The sequence below is a fragment of the Camelina sativa genome, chromosome 16, assembly GCF_030686135.1.
Source record: "Camelina sativa cultivar CO46 ecotype springtype chromosome 16, ASM3068613v1".
In the NCBI taxonomy this organism is placed as follows: Eukaryota; Viridiplantae; Streptophyta; class Magnoliopsida; order Brassicales; family Brassicaceae; genus Camelina; species Camelina sativa.
In genome coordinates, this window is record NC_141895.1 from 1,959,680 (window position 1) to 1,973,459 (window position 13,780).

The 13,780-nt window shown below is 35.9% G+C and overlaps 4 protein-coding genes across 5 annotated transcripts; 3 read left to right on the forward strand and 1 right to left on the reverse strand.

Moving 5' to 3' along the window:
* Positions 1 to 1,898: 1,898 nt before the first annotated feature.
* On the forward strand, positions 1,899 to 6,273 carry LOC104749350 (4-hydroxy-tetrahydrodipicolinate reductase 2, chloroplastic). Its single transcript, XM_087490981.1, has 10 exons — positions 1,899 to 2,108; positions 2,211 to 2,430; positions 2,653 to 2,890; positions 3,092 to 3,225; positions 3,321 to 3,395; positions 3,479 to 3,580; positions 3,703 to 3,812; positions 3,922 to 4,009; positions 4,114 to 5,242; positions 5,900 to 6,273. The coding sequence occupies exons 1-9, from the start codon at positions 2,095 to 2,097 to the stop codon at positions 4,180 to 4,182; spliced, it is 1,050 nt and encodes a 349-aa protein (XP_087347107.1). The 5' UTR covers positions 1,899 to 2,094; the 3' UTR covers positions 4,183 to 5,242; positions 5,900 to 6,273.
* Positions 6,274 to 6,784: 511 nt separating this feature from the next.
* LOC104749352 (uncharacterized) lies at positions 6,785 to 7,807 on the reverse strand. The gene has a single exon (XM_010470958.3). It carries the CDS (start codon positions 7,401 to 7,403, stop codon positions 7,017 to 7,019), a length of 387 nt encoding a protein of 128 aa, XP_010469260.1. The 5' UTR covers positions 7,404 to 7,807; the 3' UTR covers positions 6,785 to 7,016.
* Positions 7,808 to 8,184: 377 nt separating this feature from the next.
* On the forward strand, positions 8,185 to 10,890 carry LOC104749354 (la-related protein 6B-like). Of its 2 annotated transcripts, XM_010470960.3 has the most exons (10): positions 8,185 to 8,718; positions 8,802 to 8,883; positions 9,089 to 9,183; positions 9,319 to 9,390; positions 9,551 to 9,630; positions 9,735 to 9,825; positions 9,939 to 9,986; positions 10,075 to 10,143; positions 10,244 to 10,339; positions 10,424 to 10,890. In XM_010470960.3, the coding sequence occupies exons 1-10, from the start codon at positions 8,392 to 8,394 to the stop codon at positions 10,706 to 10,708; spliced, it is 1,245 nt and encodes a 414-aa protein (XP_010469262.2). In that variant the 5' UTR covers positions 8,185 to 8,391; the 3' UTR covers positions 10,709 to 10,890. The 2 variants fall into 2 exon arrangements, with proteins under 2 accessions (XP_010469262.2, XP_087347108.1); XM_087490982.1 differs by lacking the exons at positions 8,185 to 8,718; positions 8,802 to 8,883 and having other exon boundaries at positions 9,116 to 9,183; positions 9,561 to 9,630.
* A 45-nt stretch (positions 10,891 to 10,935) lies between these two features.
* On the forward strand, positions 10,936 to 13,095 carry LOC104749353 (uncharacterized). Its single transcript, XM_010470959.3, has 6 exons — positions 10,936 to 11,379; positions 11,765 to 11,971; positions 12,065 to 12,181; positions 12,280 to 12,429; positions 12,575 to 12,633; positions 12,767 to 13,095. The coding sequence occupies exons 1-6, from the start codon at positions 11,158 to 11,160 to the stop codon at positions 12,900 to 12,902; spliced, it is 891 nt and encodes a 296-aa protein (XP_010469261.2). The 5' UTR covers positions 10,936 to 11,157; the 3' UTR covers positions 12,903 to 13,095.
* Positions 13,096 to 13,780: the final 685 nt, after the last annotated feature.

The window sequence follows — 13,780 nt, forward strand, 5'->3', positions numbered from 1 at the left end:
AAAAAGAGTTTCCATGCAACATAGGCGACCACAAACACTAAAATATTGTTTTATTTTTTTATTTTAAATGTTATTCTATTATAAAATAGCTTAAGTATAGTAGATTAAATATAATTTGTGTTGTTATTTAAGAATCTAGTTAAGTTTATAATTAAAAAATAGTATATCAAAACAGAGTTTTGTAGTTTTAATTCTCATAATATGAATTATTAATCAGCAGAAAATATTAAAATTAATTAGTAATTTGATTGATAATACATAATAAAATTTAGCTAAACATTAAAAATACATTAAATTTAAATTAACATTGAAAACATAATAAAAATTATTAAATAATAAAGTGAATCTTTAGTTTAGTAATATAATAATAGAGAATAGTACTTTTAGTGTAATATTTGGTGTTGTGGTTGGAAATGAAAAAAGTTTTAGTGTTAAAATTACACCAACTATAGTGTTATTTCAGCACTAAAATGGTGTTATGGTTGGAGATGCCCTAAGTTGAAACCACAACGAACAATCTGGGCATTGTCAGCGCAAAAGGCTCATGTATACTTTCATGTTCTTGATTCATCTTCATATTGTAGTGTAGTTCAATGTGTTTGATTATTAATTTTGCTATGTTATTTGTTAATTTGTGAAGAAATTTTTTTTTCAAGCAATTTTACTATGAGATCCACCTGGAAACACATAAAAACAAAGGAAATGTTAGTCTCTACATAGAACAAAATTGATTATTTTGAAGTTTCTGCCCCTGTGAACTACCACTTGTGCCCTTAAAGTTTTCATATATACATATCTTCAAATGGTTTGGGATGACAAAATCTTTTATGAAACGAAATTGAACTACTTAGAGGTTTCTTCCCAGACAATGGATAAACAAGTAAGTTATTTTTTTCTATTGATTGATTTAGAGACAATATGCTTGACGGAGTAAGTAAAACTTCTTTTTCTATTGATACCATTTTTTTTTTGTTTCTTGCACAGTACCGTATACTTGTTAGTGCAGAGACTTCTAGGCTTGTTGCTAATGCTCTGAAGGTCTCTACCATAGTAACATACGCTTTTATTTGTAAGACCCACTATTTTTTGGTATTGCAGAGAGAAAATTTTAAACACTTTATTTATTTATTTTCTGTTTTTTTTCTTACAGATAATTATTGCCTAGTGCCGAGGTATCGTAAAGAACTCTTTCTTTTGTATCGGGATAGTGTTGAAACTTAGGCTGTGGCTGGGAACTACTAGAAGCGGATTTTAATGCGTTTTTTGTGAAAACCGCATTTTTCACACCAATCAGTAGTTTTTATATAATTTACGTTTTTAACAAAAAAAACAGATACGGTTTTATGCAAATGATTTAGCTATGTACCGCCTTTCCAAATATATGCACTATTTACCCTGCGGTTTTCAAGGAAAAACGCCAAAAAATATATTTTTAGATTTTTAATATAATAATAATTGAATATTTTTAATCTAAATAATACACATGCAAATAAAAAATAACTTCTGTTTTTTCTCTCCTATTCAAATAATTTTTAGAATGCATTAAAAAAATATATGTAGGATTATATAGTAGTAATTTTAGTAGTATATATATGCATATATAACCATTAATAAATCCAGTTTTTCTAATAACAAATGAATTTCTTTTTGAAACTTTTAATATAATAACAAATAGATTTGTAAAAAAAAATATTAGAGTTATTGTCAGAAAGAGTACGTACATTTTTTTTCTCAGAAAGAGTTTAAAAAGTTTTAATTACATGACCAGTTTAATTTAAAAGTGAAAATCCAGTTTGTATATTAAGGAAACATAGAGCAAATCCGGTTTGGATAAATAAATTAAAGAGAAACTCCGGTTTTGTTCATTAATTAAATGAGAACTTAGAATTTACCGGTTTAGGTTGAAACACCACAACCTTAGCCAGAGTCTTTGGATCTGCGTAATGGCGAACATGTCTAAAACCCTAGAATCGTACCGTTCGGCGTTCGGCGTTCGCCGGTCGAGTTTTTCAAACAAAGGTTTGAACTTTAAACTTTGATCTCGTCCCTCGGGAGCAAACTCGGACCAATTGTAAATCTTGATTCGTATAGAATATGGCGGCGAATGGGTACCGTCTCTAAACTGGTTACATTCTTTGCCGACATTGGTTTTGATGTAGTGATCTTTAAAGTTACCATTTTTTTTATGTTGTTCTGGGATTTGATCACAGGCTAATGGCGGCGTCCAATGTGTTTCTTCATCGTCCTGAGAATCGCAATTTCTCGTTTTCTTCTAGAACGAGTCAAACGGCTCTGATCGGTGTTAAAGGCCGTGTTAGTTTCATGAGCAATGTGAAACGCTGTTTTCCGGTGGTTTTGTCAATGGCGAAGACGGAGACTTCCGTGCAAGCCGGAGAGTCCGTTGCGCCTGGTTACGGCATATCCATCATGGTTGGTATCTGATTATTTACCAAACACTCTTGAGTTGTGAGATTTAGATTTTACATTGATGTGTATTGTGTGATGTCCCTGATAGAAAGTTATTGCCTTTTGTTAGAAATAGCAAATCTTTTAGGGTCAAGTTACAGTTTTTTGAAGCGAGTATGATCTTTGTGAGAGTGACAATTGTAGGATCAAGCTAAGCCATTTGTTCTCTCTCTCTTTGTGCCTTAGGTGAATGGATGCAGTGGCAAAATGGGGAAAGCTGTCATCAAAGCGGCAGATTCTGCAGGAGTGAATATTGTTCCTACATCATTTGGTTCTGCTGAAGAGGCTGGCCAGACAGTTGAGGTCTGTGGAAAGGAGATTCTTGTTCATGGTCCTACTGAAAGAGAGAAGGTTCTGTCTTCGGTGTTTGAGAAGTATCCTGAACTAATTGTTGTCGACTACACAATTCCTTCTGCAGTAAATGGTACACTCCTGTATCTTCGAAACTTCTTTCTTAACATTATTATGATTAAGTTGTGTATATAATCTGTTAGGAAGAATTGATTTTTCACTCGTAAGTGAATCTCATTTATGTGAATGTTTACAACACCAGCTGCTTTAGAATCTATTTATCTGCGTTAGTTGATCTCAAAGGTTGTTTTTTGTTTTGTTTTGCAAAATGTAGATAACGCAGAGCTGTATGGCAAAGTAGGAGTTCCCTTCGTTATGGGTACAACTGGAGGAGACAGGACCAGATTGTATAAAACTGTCGAGGAATCAAAGATTTATGCTGTGATATCCCCACAGATGGGGAAACAGGTGCTTACGTAGTACTCAATGTGTCATAAAAAGCTATAAATTATGTATATCAACTCCCATCCTTTGACCCATAATATCTATGCTTTGTCCACTAGGTTGTTGCGTTTCTTGCAGCCATGGAGATCATGTCTGAGCAGTTTCCTGGTGCATTTGCTGGTTATTCCTTAGAGGTACTTCTTTTACTTTGAGATATTCATTGGATTGGAATTTATAGGTTGTATATAATACGGCTGAGTGGCTATAATCTCTATAGGTGATGGAGTCTCATCAAGCTAGCAAATTGGATGCATCTGGTACTGCAAAAACTGTGATTTCTTGCTTTCAGAAATTGGGTGTGTCCTACGACATGGACCAGGTGTTTTTTTTTTTTTTTTTTTTTTTTTTTTTTTTTTTTTTATCGTACTTCGTTTTTCTAAATTTATCATTCTCTTGTAAAATCATCACCATTAAGACCAATTTCCTTACTTTTGAAATCAGATACAATTAATTCGAGATCCTAAGCAACAGATGGAGGAGGTGGGTGTTCCGGAGGAGCATATCTCGGGTCATGCTTTCCATCTTTATCATTTGACATCACCCGATAAAACGTACTTGCAAGACTGAAGACATTCATTGTCTCTCTCTCTTTTACTCTTGTCCATTTACTTGGAAACTGATTTATCTGTAACATGGAAAAACAATCCTTTTGTTTTGCAGTGTGTCCTTTGAGTTCCAGCACAATGTTTGCGGAAGATCAATATATGCTGAGGGTACTGTCGATGCTGTGCTTTTCCTTGCGAAAAAGGTTAGACACCTGCTTCTTCGAAACTGATTCAAACGAATCAATGAACCGAATATAGCATTTCTCAATATGTAAATCTGCTAAAAACACATTTTCATGAATTGCAGATCCGGTCTAAAGCAGAGAAGCGGATCTATAACATGATCGATGTCTTGAGAGAGGGAAACATGCGTTGAACAAACCCCAAGACATACCAGAGCGAATCAGAAACTACTAGAGCGTTCAACTAGTTATTGTTAGTTTTCCTTTGTATTGACAGAACCAAAAACCTGCGCTTGCATTGTATCTTCTGTTGACAACCTTTAATGTTATCCCTTGTCTTCCGGTCTTTAAAAAAACTTAGATAAATTTAGAAGTATAACCCAAAAATTTATGAAGGTGACTTTTTTGTTATGTTTTGAGGCAGCAAATATAATGCAGGGTTGAGGCATAATCACCGATAAGTTGGAGAGTATCGAGCTGTGTGAGTAAGAGAATCTGATCCCTGTTTTGGCTTACGTAGAGAAAAACTGAAATCTTTAGGTCGAAATAGAACAATGTGTTAGAAGTATCTGCAAGTATAATAGTACAGCTTCCTAGCTCCTGTGGTTAAGTTAAGAGCAAGACTTAGGGTTATGTCTGGATGAAAAGTAACTTGACATTCTAATTTCTAAGGTTTAAGCTCAAACCTCCAACCAACGAGCAGTTAGCTCTTCTCGGTTGCTACTTTGGTAAGTATCAGTGTGAGTCCTAGGGGCATTGTTCCAAAGGGTAACTCACTATCTTTACCTTTTGGGGATGAGAGTTGGAACTATGATCGAACCTCTTGTAGATGATGGCATTGTAGGTAGGATGTTAGAGAAACGTGGATATGCATGATTTTGAAGGGGCTGTGAAACTAAATATAAAGATGTTAGTTTTTGACATGAATGGAGAGATGTTAGTTTTAGTTATAGCATAATATCTTCAGATTCTCGGCTTACGGGTAAAAGGTAAGATTTTGTCTCAAGTAATATATTTTTGAGTTGAGAATCAAACCAAGACACCAAAAGATACAGAGCAAGGGAAATTAGAAAGTTCCTTAATTTGGTTTCTTAACTGCAGCGATCAAAGATTTGAGGAATGGTTACACACAGTGACATAATCGATCTAGAAACCGATGGTCCAAGATTTGATTTGTGGGAAGTTAGATATGCCTGGTGGCAAATTAGTCTCTGATAACTTATGAGGAAGATGATGAAGTTCTCTACAGACGTGGTAATGATTTCTTTACTCGAATTTTCGATATTTGTTGTTTGTTCTTTGCATCGAAGAGGTAAGAGTAATATTTTAAGAACATTTTGAGGCATTGATTAACCGATCCATAGAACAAGTTTAGAGTTATTCATTTGTTTTTATTTCTATGTTTCCATTGCATCATGCTAGCCAGTAGGAGGAATCTTCCAAAATCAGAATAAGCTAAGAAGAAAAGGGTTTATTCCAAAGCATATGCTTAAGAATATCCAAAGAATATTCTTGTCTGGAATCATGTTCTTGTCAATGTCTGTACTTCCACAATCCCAAAACTTGTTTTTATACATCTTTTTAACTTCCATGAACATTACAGGGTTTTTTTTTATTTTCTCTTTTGCAACCCTTGAATGTGTTTGTTGATTGACATCTATGCATATTGACCATCCTCGTGTTGATCGATTTGTTTAGATGACCATCAACAAACGCTTTCGTGGTTTTGCATCGCCTCCTGAAATCTTGATGATGTTTAAAACATCATGTTTTTAGCATCTTTGTGGCTATTTTTCGAGTCAAAGCAGCTCAAGAAGTAGTTTGCATCAACTAGAACATTGAAAAAGCTTCATAGGGATTTATTTCCAAGTTTGTAACTTCTCTGACATGGTTTTGTTCTGTTTTTTGCAGTCGTCGTAGAATTAATTTGAAGAGGAATCCCAAAATCTCTGAAGCTCCCCGGATTAAAATCTGTAAAGCCATAGGGTTTCTATATCTTGAAATTTAAAGCAATACTACAATTGAATTTTGAGTATATCAGTTTATGGGTTTTGTGTGGAGAAAGATGTATGATATCTGTAAAGAAAATAGACAAGTGTGTCAAAATGACAATCAATACTCATAGTCGATCTAAGATAGTTTACATACATGGAAGCTGTGGTTGGAGAAATGGGACCAAAAAAGTCAACGAAACAAGTCTTAAGTTGTTATGGTTTAGCTACTTCTTTGATGTATGTATAGTTGTTGACTTTCATAGCATTTATTTGTGCTCTGGTTCCACTAGATTCCTTATTTCTAGAAAGAAACAAATAAAGGTTGTTTTCATGGTTTATAAAAAGAGTTTAGATTCAGAATAATTCCTAAAACTGTTTGGCATGTTAGCATTAAATCATCAAAATCGATTAGTGTTTAGGATATCTTCGGGACCATTAGAACTAGCTAGGTCGAGTGGCCCCATTATCACCCCCTTAGATCGGTCGAGTTGTGTATTACTTCAACTCTTGGGAAGCTCTATTTAGGATGTTTCTATACCCAAAGGACAACATCTCTATTTTTTTTCACTCCAATACATACTTCGATATCATAGTTAGTCAAAATTAAACAACCTAAAATAATAATACTCGTATCTTTTCAATAAGAACGTTAAAAGTTAGCCATCTTTAAATTTTAAACTAAAAAAAGATTTATATTTCGTTAGTGAACACGTTCTTTATGCAAGTCTCAAACTAACACCGTGTACAGCGCATCGTCAACTGTACACTATTAGGTGAAGACTTTTGGAAACATAGTAAAATATTTCGATAACACACTGCTAAAGTTTTTTTCTTTTTTTTTCGGTATAGAGCCACAAATTAATGTAAATGTGAAACTAAACCCCAAAACTTTACACATCAATATCGGAATATCACCCCGAAGTACAAAATTTGCATTCTTTCCCCCGACGACTTGAGACTTTCACCCATCATGACACAAAACAAGATCATGCAAATAAACTTTTTTATTTTATTTAATTCTTTGGATTGATAAATTATTCACCTGAGACACAAGAGAACAATCTATGGCTTCTATTCCTCACAAGCTGTCCTCGCCGTGACGGAGAACAACCGATGTCTCCGCCACCGTCTGCGCCAGATCTTCTTCCTTCCCGACAAGACATGTAAGAGAAATCTCCGACCGACCAACCACGGCGGTGACGACTTTGTTGAAGACCACCAACGTTATTCATCTCAATATGGTCAAAAGACGACGAAGGTCGAGATACAACGGAGTGATCAGGTTTAGCGGCGAAAGGGAAGTGGTCGTAGTCGTCGTAGGAATCTTTAGTCGTGCCGGCTGAGGAAGAGAGACACTCGTAACGCCGGCGAGTCATGTTTTTCTTCATAGCCTTAAACGCCATTGGAATCAGACCATCCATTGGTTCCTTTCTACTTTTTGTTGCTCTCTCGTTTCTTTCTTTTTGTTGTTATGTTTTTGTGTGTGTGTGTGTGTGTATATATGAATGATTGTTGAAGAAAGAGCAATAGTAAAAAGGCAAAACAAGAAGAAGAGAGGAAGGAAGGGGTTTTAAATATGTGTTGTGTGTGTGGAGGTTGGGGACTCGGAAGGTTTATTGGGTTGGGTAGTGGTTTGGTAATTACTCAATACATACCTTCCATCAATTTTTTTTTGTCTTTCTTTCTTTTCCCTTTTTATACTTTACAAATGGCTGTTGAAAAAAAAAAACAATGGTTTCTCAATTTTTTTTTCTTTTCTGTTAACTATAATTAAAGTCTATAACTAAAGTATATTTGTTGAATTTATATTTTATGGGATTTCACTGTTTTTAGTGTTATTTTCTCCTTTGATTTTTCTATTTAAAACCACATACATAGATTAAGAACTATTTGTGACTAATTTAACAGTTTGCAAGATTTCATATTAAATTTTCCTTTTTAGTATTTATAAAAAAATAACAAATCTTATAATAGCATTATGACGGCTGAGAACAATAGTAGTCATTCGGCCAAGAAGAAGTCATCAAGTAGTCAATAATTGATTCTTAAATTACTGTTCTCTAATCTAGAAAAACAAATAATTAAAGATTTGAAACTTTTGGTTAAAAATTATGCTAATTACTTTTAGATACTGTAGAGACTATTCATGAACTGATTACCAAAATTAAACTTGTACTGTGATAGGATTGACACTGGATTAATAAAACGAATCATAAGAAGAAAAAAACAAAAAAAAAACATGGAGGCATATAAATAGGCGAAACGCGAGATGAGAATCACTCTCCCAGAAAAAAAAAAAAAAAAAAAAAGAGTGTCTTTGCTCTTTCTTTCCCACTAATCTATTTGATTGCTAAATCCTTCACTCACTAAACCCTAATTTGTCCCATTGTGAAATTTCCATCACCAACAATGGCTGATCAACAAACCCTAGATTCCTCTACTCCTCCTCAATCCGATGATCTGTCTCATTCCCCAGCTCCTCCGCTCTCAAGTCGCCTCAACGCTAGTGCTCCGGAGTTCGTTCCTGCTCGACCGAGGATGATGATCCCACCTCCGTCTCCTCCTAGTATTCCTCATATGTACCACCACCACCACCCTCCTCCGCCTCTGTTTACTGGACCTCACGAGCGGCGGAGAGACCGTAAGAAGAAGGAGCAATCCGAAACTGGAGCTTCTGTTTCCATTGATCCTAAGAGTGGTTTACCTGAGGATACAGTCCAGAAGATAGTGAAACAGGTAAAAAGCTTCAATCTTTTTCTCCTTTCTTATCCGTTTATGACCATAAAAATCTCTGCTTTGCTTCGACGTTTTAATGTCAGGTAGAATACTATTTCGGCGACTTGAACTTGGCCACAACAGATCTTCTGATGAGATTTATCAGCAAGGACCCTCAAGGTTATGGTAAGGAGATGTCTATTGCTAACTCGTCCATTTAGAAACCCTTTAAAGTTTTTTTTGGTTTCTCTCTATTTGTGATCCATTGTGCTTTTGCTTGGTCAATCTTAGTGTGTTCTATTTCAACAATGGTGTTTCATTCTGGAACTTATCTCTCGGTTACCATTCTAGTTTTCTCAGAAACTTAGTTTTTGGTGTTTGTTATTTTCAGTGCCTGTACATGTAGTTGCATCTTTCAACAAAATTAAATCATTCATCAACAGTGACTCCCAGCTTGCCTCAGTGCTACAAAACTCCTCAAAGCTTGTGGGTACCCCTTTTGCTACTGATTTTATTTCATTTGTTCACTGTTTCTTCTTGGCTACTCAATGCAAATTTGTCTGATTAATAGCATCTTTTAAGCGTTAAGAACTCAGGTTTAACTTTTAACCCACTTTTCAGGTCGTTAGTGAAGATGGACAGAAAGTGAGACGCATATATCCCGTTACCAAAATTGCTCTTGAAGAGTTACAGGTAGTTCACTTCATTCATTCTGTTATTATATATGTAGAAGAGCTTCCTTCAATCACTCTATGACATTTCCATTACTTCACATTTGTAAAATTTATAGCTTCTAACTATGAGAAACTTTGATTATGTACTTGCTTTGTAATAACAACTTTAACATATTCAGTCCCGAATAGTGATTGCCGGAAATCTACCTGCGGATCATTGCTACCATAATCTCATGAAGATTTTCTCAGCTGTTGGAAGGTACTCTGCTAATCTATGTTATAAACCGAAGAATTACTTCTTGTTTTTCCTAGACCAGCTGCGATTTTTGCAGAGTCTCTGAAATTTGATAATTTATGTGTCAGTGTGAAGCACATTCGGACCTGCCAGCCACAAAACCCTGGCTATGGTTTTCCATCAGCAGCTAGATCAGCTAACACTGATTTCAGTAACAAGGTGACTTAGACGCTCGCTATGTTGTTTTTGGTTTTGAAAATAGGGGATGCTGCTGCAGTTTGTGCTGCTGTTATGCAAAATTGATGTTTCTTTACTTTGTTTTGTATAAATAGGTCCACGCCTTCGTTGAGTATGAGAGGGTTGAGCTGGCAGAGAAAGCAGTAAGTCTCTTGTGGTCTCGTCCCATACTAAACAGTGTTTACTTGTCCTTTTGACAGTGATAACTCGTAGGCTAATGTTATTGTGTAGGTTGCTGAATTAAATGGAGAAAGAAACTGGAGGAGTGGTCTTAGGGTGAGGTTGATGCTGCAGGGTCAGGTACATTGATTTAACATTGTTTAGAGATTGAAACAGCACTTATTAGTATTCGCCAGCCTCAGAGTTCCAATCGTTTTTTGTTGTGTTTGGTTATCTATAGACGAAAGAGCCAAAACATGTTCTTCAAGAAGGAGGAAGAAAGGAAGAAGATGATGATAAAAAGTATGAAGATTGTGGTGGAGAAAGAGATGGTCATGTAAGTAGACAGACAAAAGCACTTGAAACTTGAGATTAAGCTTTTCTTCTCCTGAGATTCTCAGCTTTATTTTTACATGAATAGGGAGAAGAGGAGGAAGAACAAGGAGGCAAGAAGAGAAGAGGGCATAACCGTGGTGGACAAGGACGAGGAAGAAGTCAACAAAACCAAAACGAAAATTCAAAGCATAACCAGAATTACCAGAAAGGGCGTGGGAATCATCATCCTTCAAACAGTCAAATGAACAACAACACAGATCATCAAGTGAGCATGGGGAAGCAACAGCCACCACCAGGACCAAGAATGCCAGATAGCACAAGGGGATTTTCTTTGGGGCGGGGAAATCCGGTAATTGTTCATCCCCAATGAACCGGAGCTGTTTGACAAAAAAAACCGAGATGGTATATAATGGAGGAAAGGTTTAACTTCAAAGATCCACAAGAGAGAGATTTTGTTACTAAAATTTTACTCCATAAAGGGAAAACTTATTTCTTTCATAAACGGACCAGTAACTAGCTTGAATAATCCAATGTGCGGTTTAATTAACTAAACCAAAGAGCATCTCAAAGCTAAACCGGAAATTAATTTGGTAAACTATGTCAATCATCTCTTCTTCTTCACTGTTCAGCTTGTTGTTTGTTAGCTTTCTTCTTCTTCCTCTCCTCCGATTTCAACGTTGTGTTTATCTTCTTCTTCTTTCTTTATCATAAACCCGACGAATTTCACCTGAGATAATCAAAATTTTTTTGAAGGAATCTTTGATTGCTCTTTCTTAGTAAAATCATCTTCCAAGAGAACTGAATCGTCGTACGTTTAAGATGAGTTCGGCTCTACCTTTGAAGCTTTTGTTACCTCTTACAACAGCATCGCAACCTTCTCCGTTCCGATCCGAAAACCCTAATTTCTATCGCCGTCGTTCCTCTTCCTCTACTTCGTGTTCTTCCCAATCTCCTTCTCCTTCTTCTTCTTCTTCTTCTTCTTGTCCGCTTCTCTCTGTTAGACGACGCCGATTTAGATCCTCCTCTACCTCTATTCCCATGGTATTTTTCTGATTCTCTCTTACGGCCTTTTGATTCGTGATTGATTCGCCTTATCAATATGTTGGTGACTTGTTTTTTACTCATAAGTATAGAGATGTTGAGTTCCATAGTACCATCAGATTCTATCTTACCATGTCATGTGGTGTTACTAGTTTCATGATGAAGCCTTTTTGAACTATTGTTGTTAAGTTTAGTTCTCTTAGAAGCAGCGCAGAAGTTATGGTTTATTTAGCCTCTTTTGTTTCAAAATTTATGCTCACAACATCCCAATCTCTATGTCCATAGTCTTTGTTGCTCTTCATGCAATATATTGCATTTAGTTTTTCACTAACGATTTACTCCCAGGGGCTCTCTGTTTCTATGTGCTGCTGGTATATATATATAGTGCTTTCCTGAACACACGAGAGATCAAGAGGACGTAGAAGATTTTTGGATTAGCAAAGAGGACAATGTGACATGTAGGTTTGATTCAGATGAAGACACCACCACTACCGGACTCAGGATTCCAACTCAGGCTCAGGCTATCGTCGAAGGACCTGGTTCAGTTACTGTCTCAGAGCTACAACCAGCCCCTGATGTTGATTATATTCAAGTAAGTCCACACCTAATTTTCGTAGACAAATACGATGGAAGATCAAATCTTGTTTTTAGCCTTTTAGGTTGTAATCATTACATGAATTTGCAGGAGCTGTTGGCTATACAGCAACAAGGACCTAGATCAATTGGCTTCTTTGGAACAAGAAATATGGGTTTCATGCATCAAGAGCTCATTCAGATTCTTAGCTATGCTATGGTTATCACTGTGAGTTATAGGTTTACAAGGCTACTACAACTTTTGAGTCGTATGTTTTGTCCACCACATCTTATAACCCATATTCCCCTATGGTTTTTATCTTGCAGAAAAACCATATATACACTTCAGGTGCATCTGGAACCAATGCAGCTGTTATAAGAGGTGCACTTAGAGCAGAGCGACCAGAGCTTCTCACAGTTATCTTACCTCAAAGTCTGAAAAAACAACCTCCTGAGAGCCAGGAACTACTGTCAAAAGTAAGATACTAGTTTCACAGTTCTGTTTGCTCCCAACTGCATTGTCTTCAACACTCCAAATCTTAACATCTATAAATCGGAATCTCATCCATTCTTGGTTATGCTATAGTACAACTGAGTCTCCTTTGTTATGTCTGCAAAACAGGTACAAAACGTGATAGAAAAGCCTCACAACGACCATTTACCATTACTAGAAGCCAGCAGGTTTGTCACTAACTAACTCATACATACAGTAGCAAAACCGTGAAGAAGATGGCATTACGATATAGTGAAACACTGTAGAATAAATTTTCTGAGACGTATCTCTAAGTAAGTTAACTTGAAAATTGTTTTGCAGGCTTTGTAACATGGACATCATATCACAAGTGCAACAAATCATCTGCTTTGCGTTTCATGACAGTAAGCTTCTCATGGAAACATGTCAAGAAGCCAAAAATCTCCGGAAGATTGTTACTCTCTTCTACCTCGATTGATTGATTGGTTTCAGTTTCCCACGTCTTATGTCTTCTTACTGTTTTTGTTCATCTTCCTCTTTGAAGATAGATTCGGAGAAAGACAAGCTCCAATTGTAAATTAGGAATCCTCATCTACACATACACAAACTATTCTTTGTCATACATTCTAAATTTCGATTGGCTTTATAGGATGTCTCGATCATTTTTAAGATAGTTTGTTGTTAAAGTTTCGTTACATTGGCTTATACATCATAAGGTGACTCGTCGTCCTGAGAGAAACGAATTTATCTGATGTGATGGAGTTGGACGGTGAAGATTGGATATCTTTTGTGGACTGCGCCTGTTTGGCTTATTTCTAGCCGTAAGAAGCGCATTTCTAATTGGAGCTAAACCAAAAAATACACATAGGTCTCTCTAATACTAACACAATAACAACACAAAAACATAATACTAGACTGTCGTCGAATTTTTAACAATTGTTTTTGTTTTGGTCAATACTGTATTATGTAAAAATTGTTTTTGTTTTTAGACGAAATTGTTTGTATCCTATATCATTCGATCGTTAAAAATATACTACGTTTAAATTTGTTTGGCAATACAAGTTCCCCAAATATTAATTTCTTCTTATCCCTTTACAATGTAGGTCTCTCTAGTCTCTCTACGTATTCGTAGGCCAACGGTTTATATATATAGCCAACTAAAATTAACTTAAAAGGCCTCTCTACCTATCCTTAGGCCACCGATTATTTTTATTTTTAGCCAACTACATATTAACTTAAGGGTTATGTTGTGAACGCTAAAGAAGATGGAGGTATATTTGGAATCTTGAATGAAAGGATCGGAGAAACAGGAATTCAACAGAACAAGGGCATGCTTCTTCTTATGGTTTAAGTTCA

Coding starts and splice junctions, on each gene's coding strand:
- LOC104749352 (XM_010470958.3), bottom strand. CDS start 7,403: ATGGATGGTCTGATTCCAATGGCGTTTAAGGCTATGAAGAAAAACATG.
- LOC104749353 (XM_010470959.3), top strand. CDS start 11,158: ATGAGTTCGGCTCTACCTTTGAAGCTTTTGTTACCTCTTACAACAGCA. Junction 11,380..11,764: donor CCTCTACCTCTATTCCCATG/GTATTTTTCTGA, acceptor ATATATATATAG/TGCTTTCCTGAACACACGAG. Junction 12,430..12,574: donor GCCAGGAACTACTGTCAAAA/GTAAGATACTAG, acceptor TCTGCAAAACAG/GTACAAAACGTGATAGAAAA.
- LOC104749354 (XM_010470960.3), top strand. CDS start 8,392: ATGGCTGATCAACAAACCCTAGATTCCTCTACTCCTCCTCAATCCGAT. Junction 8,719..8,801: donor TCCAGAAGATAGTGAAACAG/GTAAAAAGCTTC, acceptor TTTTAATGTCAG/GTAGAATACTATTTCGGCGA. Junction 10,144..10,243: donor GGTTGATGCTGCAGGGTCAG/GTACATTGATTT, acceptor GGTTATCTATAG/ACGAAAGAGCCAAAACATGT.
- LOC104749350 (XM_087490981.1), top strand. Junction 2,891..3,091: donor AATTCCTTCTGCAGTAAATG/GTACACTCCTGT, acceptor TGCAAAATGTAG/ATAACGCAGAGCTGTATGGC. Junction 3,396..3,478: donor TTGCTGGTTATTCCTTAGAG/GTACTTCTTTTA, acceptor TAATCTCTATAG/GTGATGGAGTCTCATCAAGC.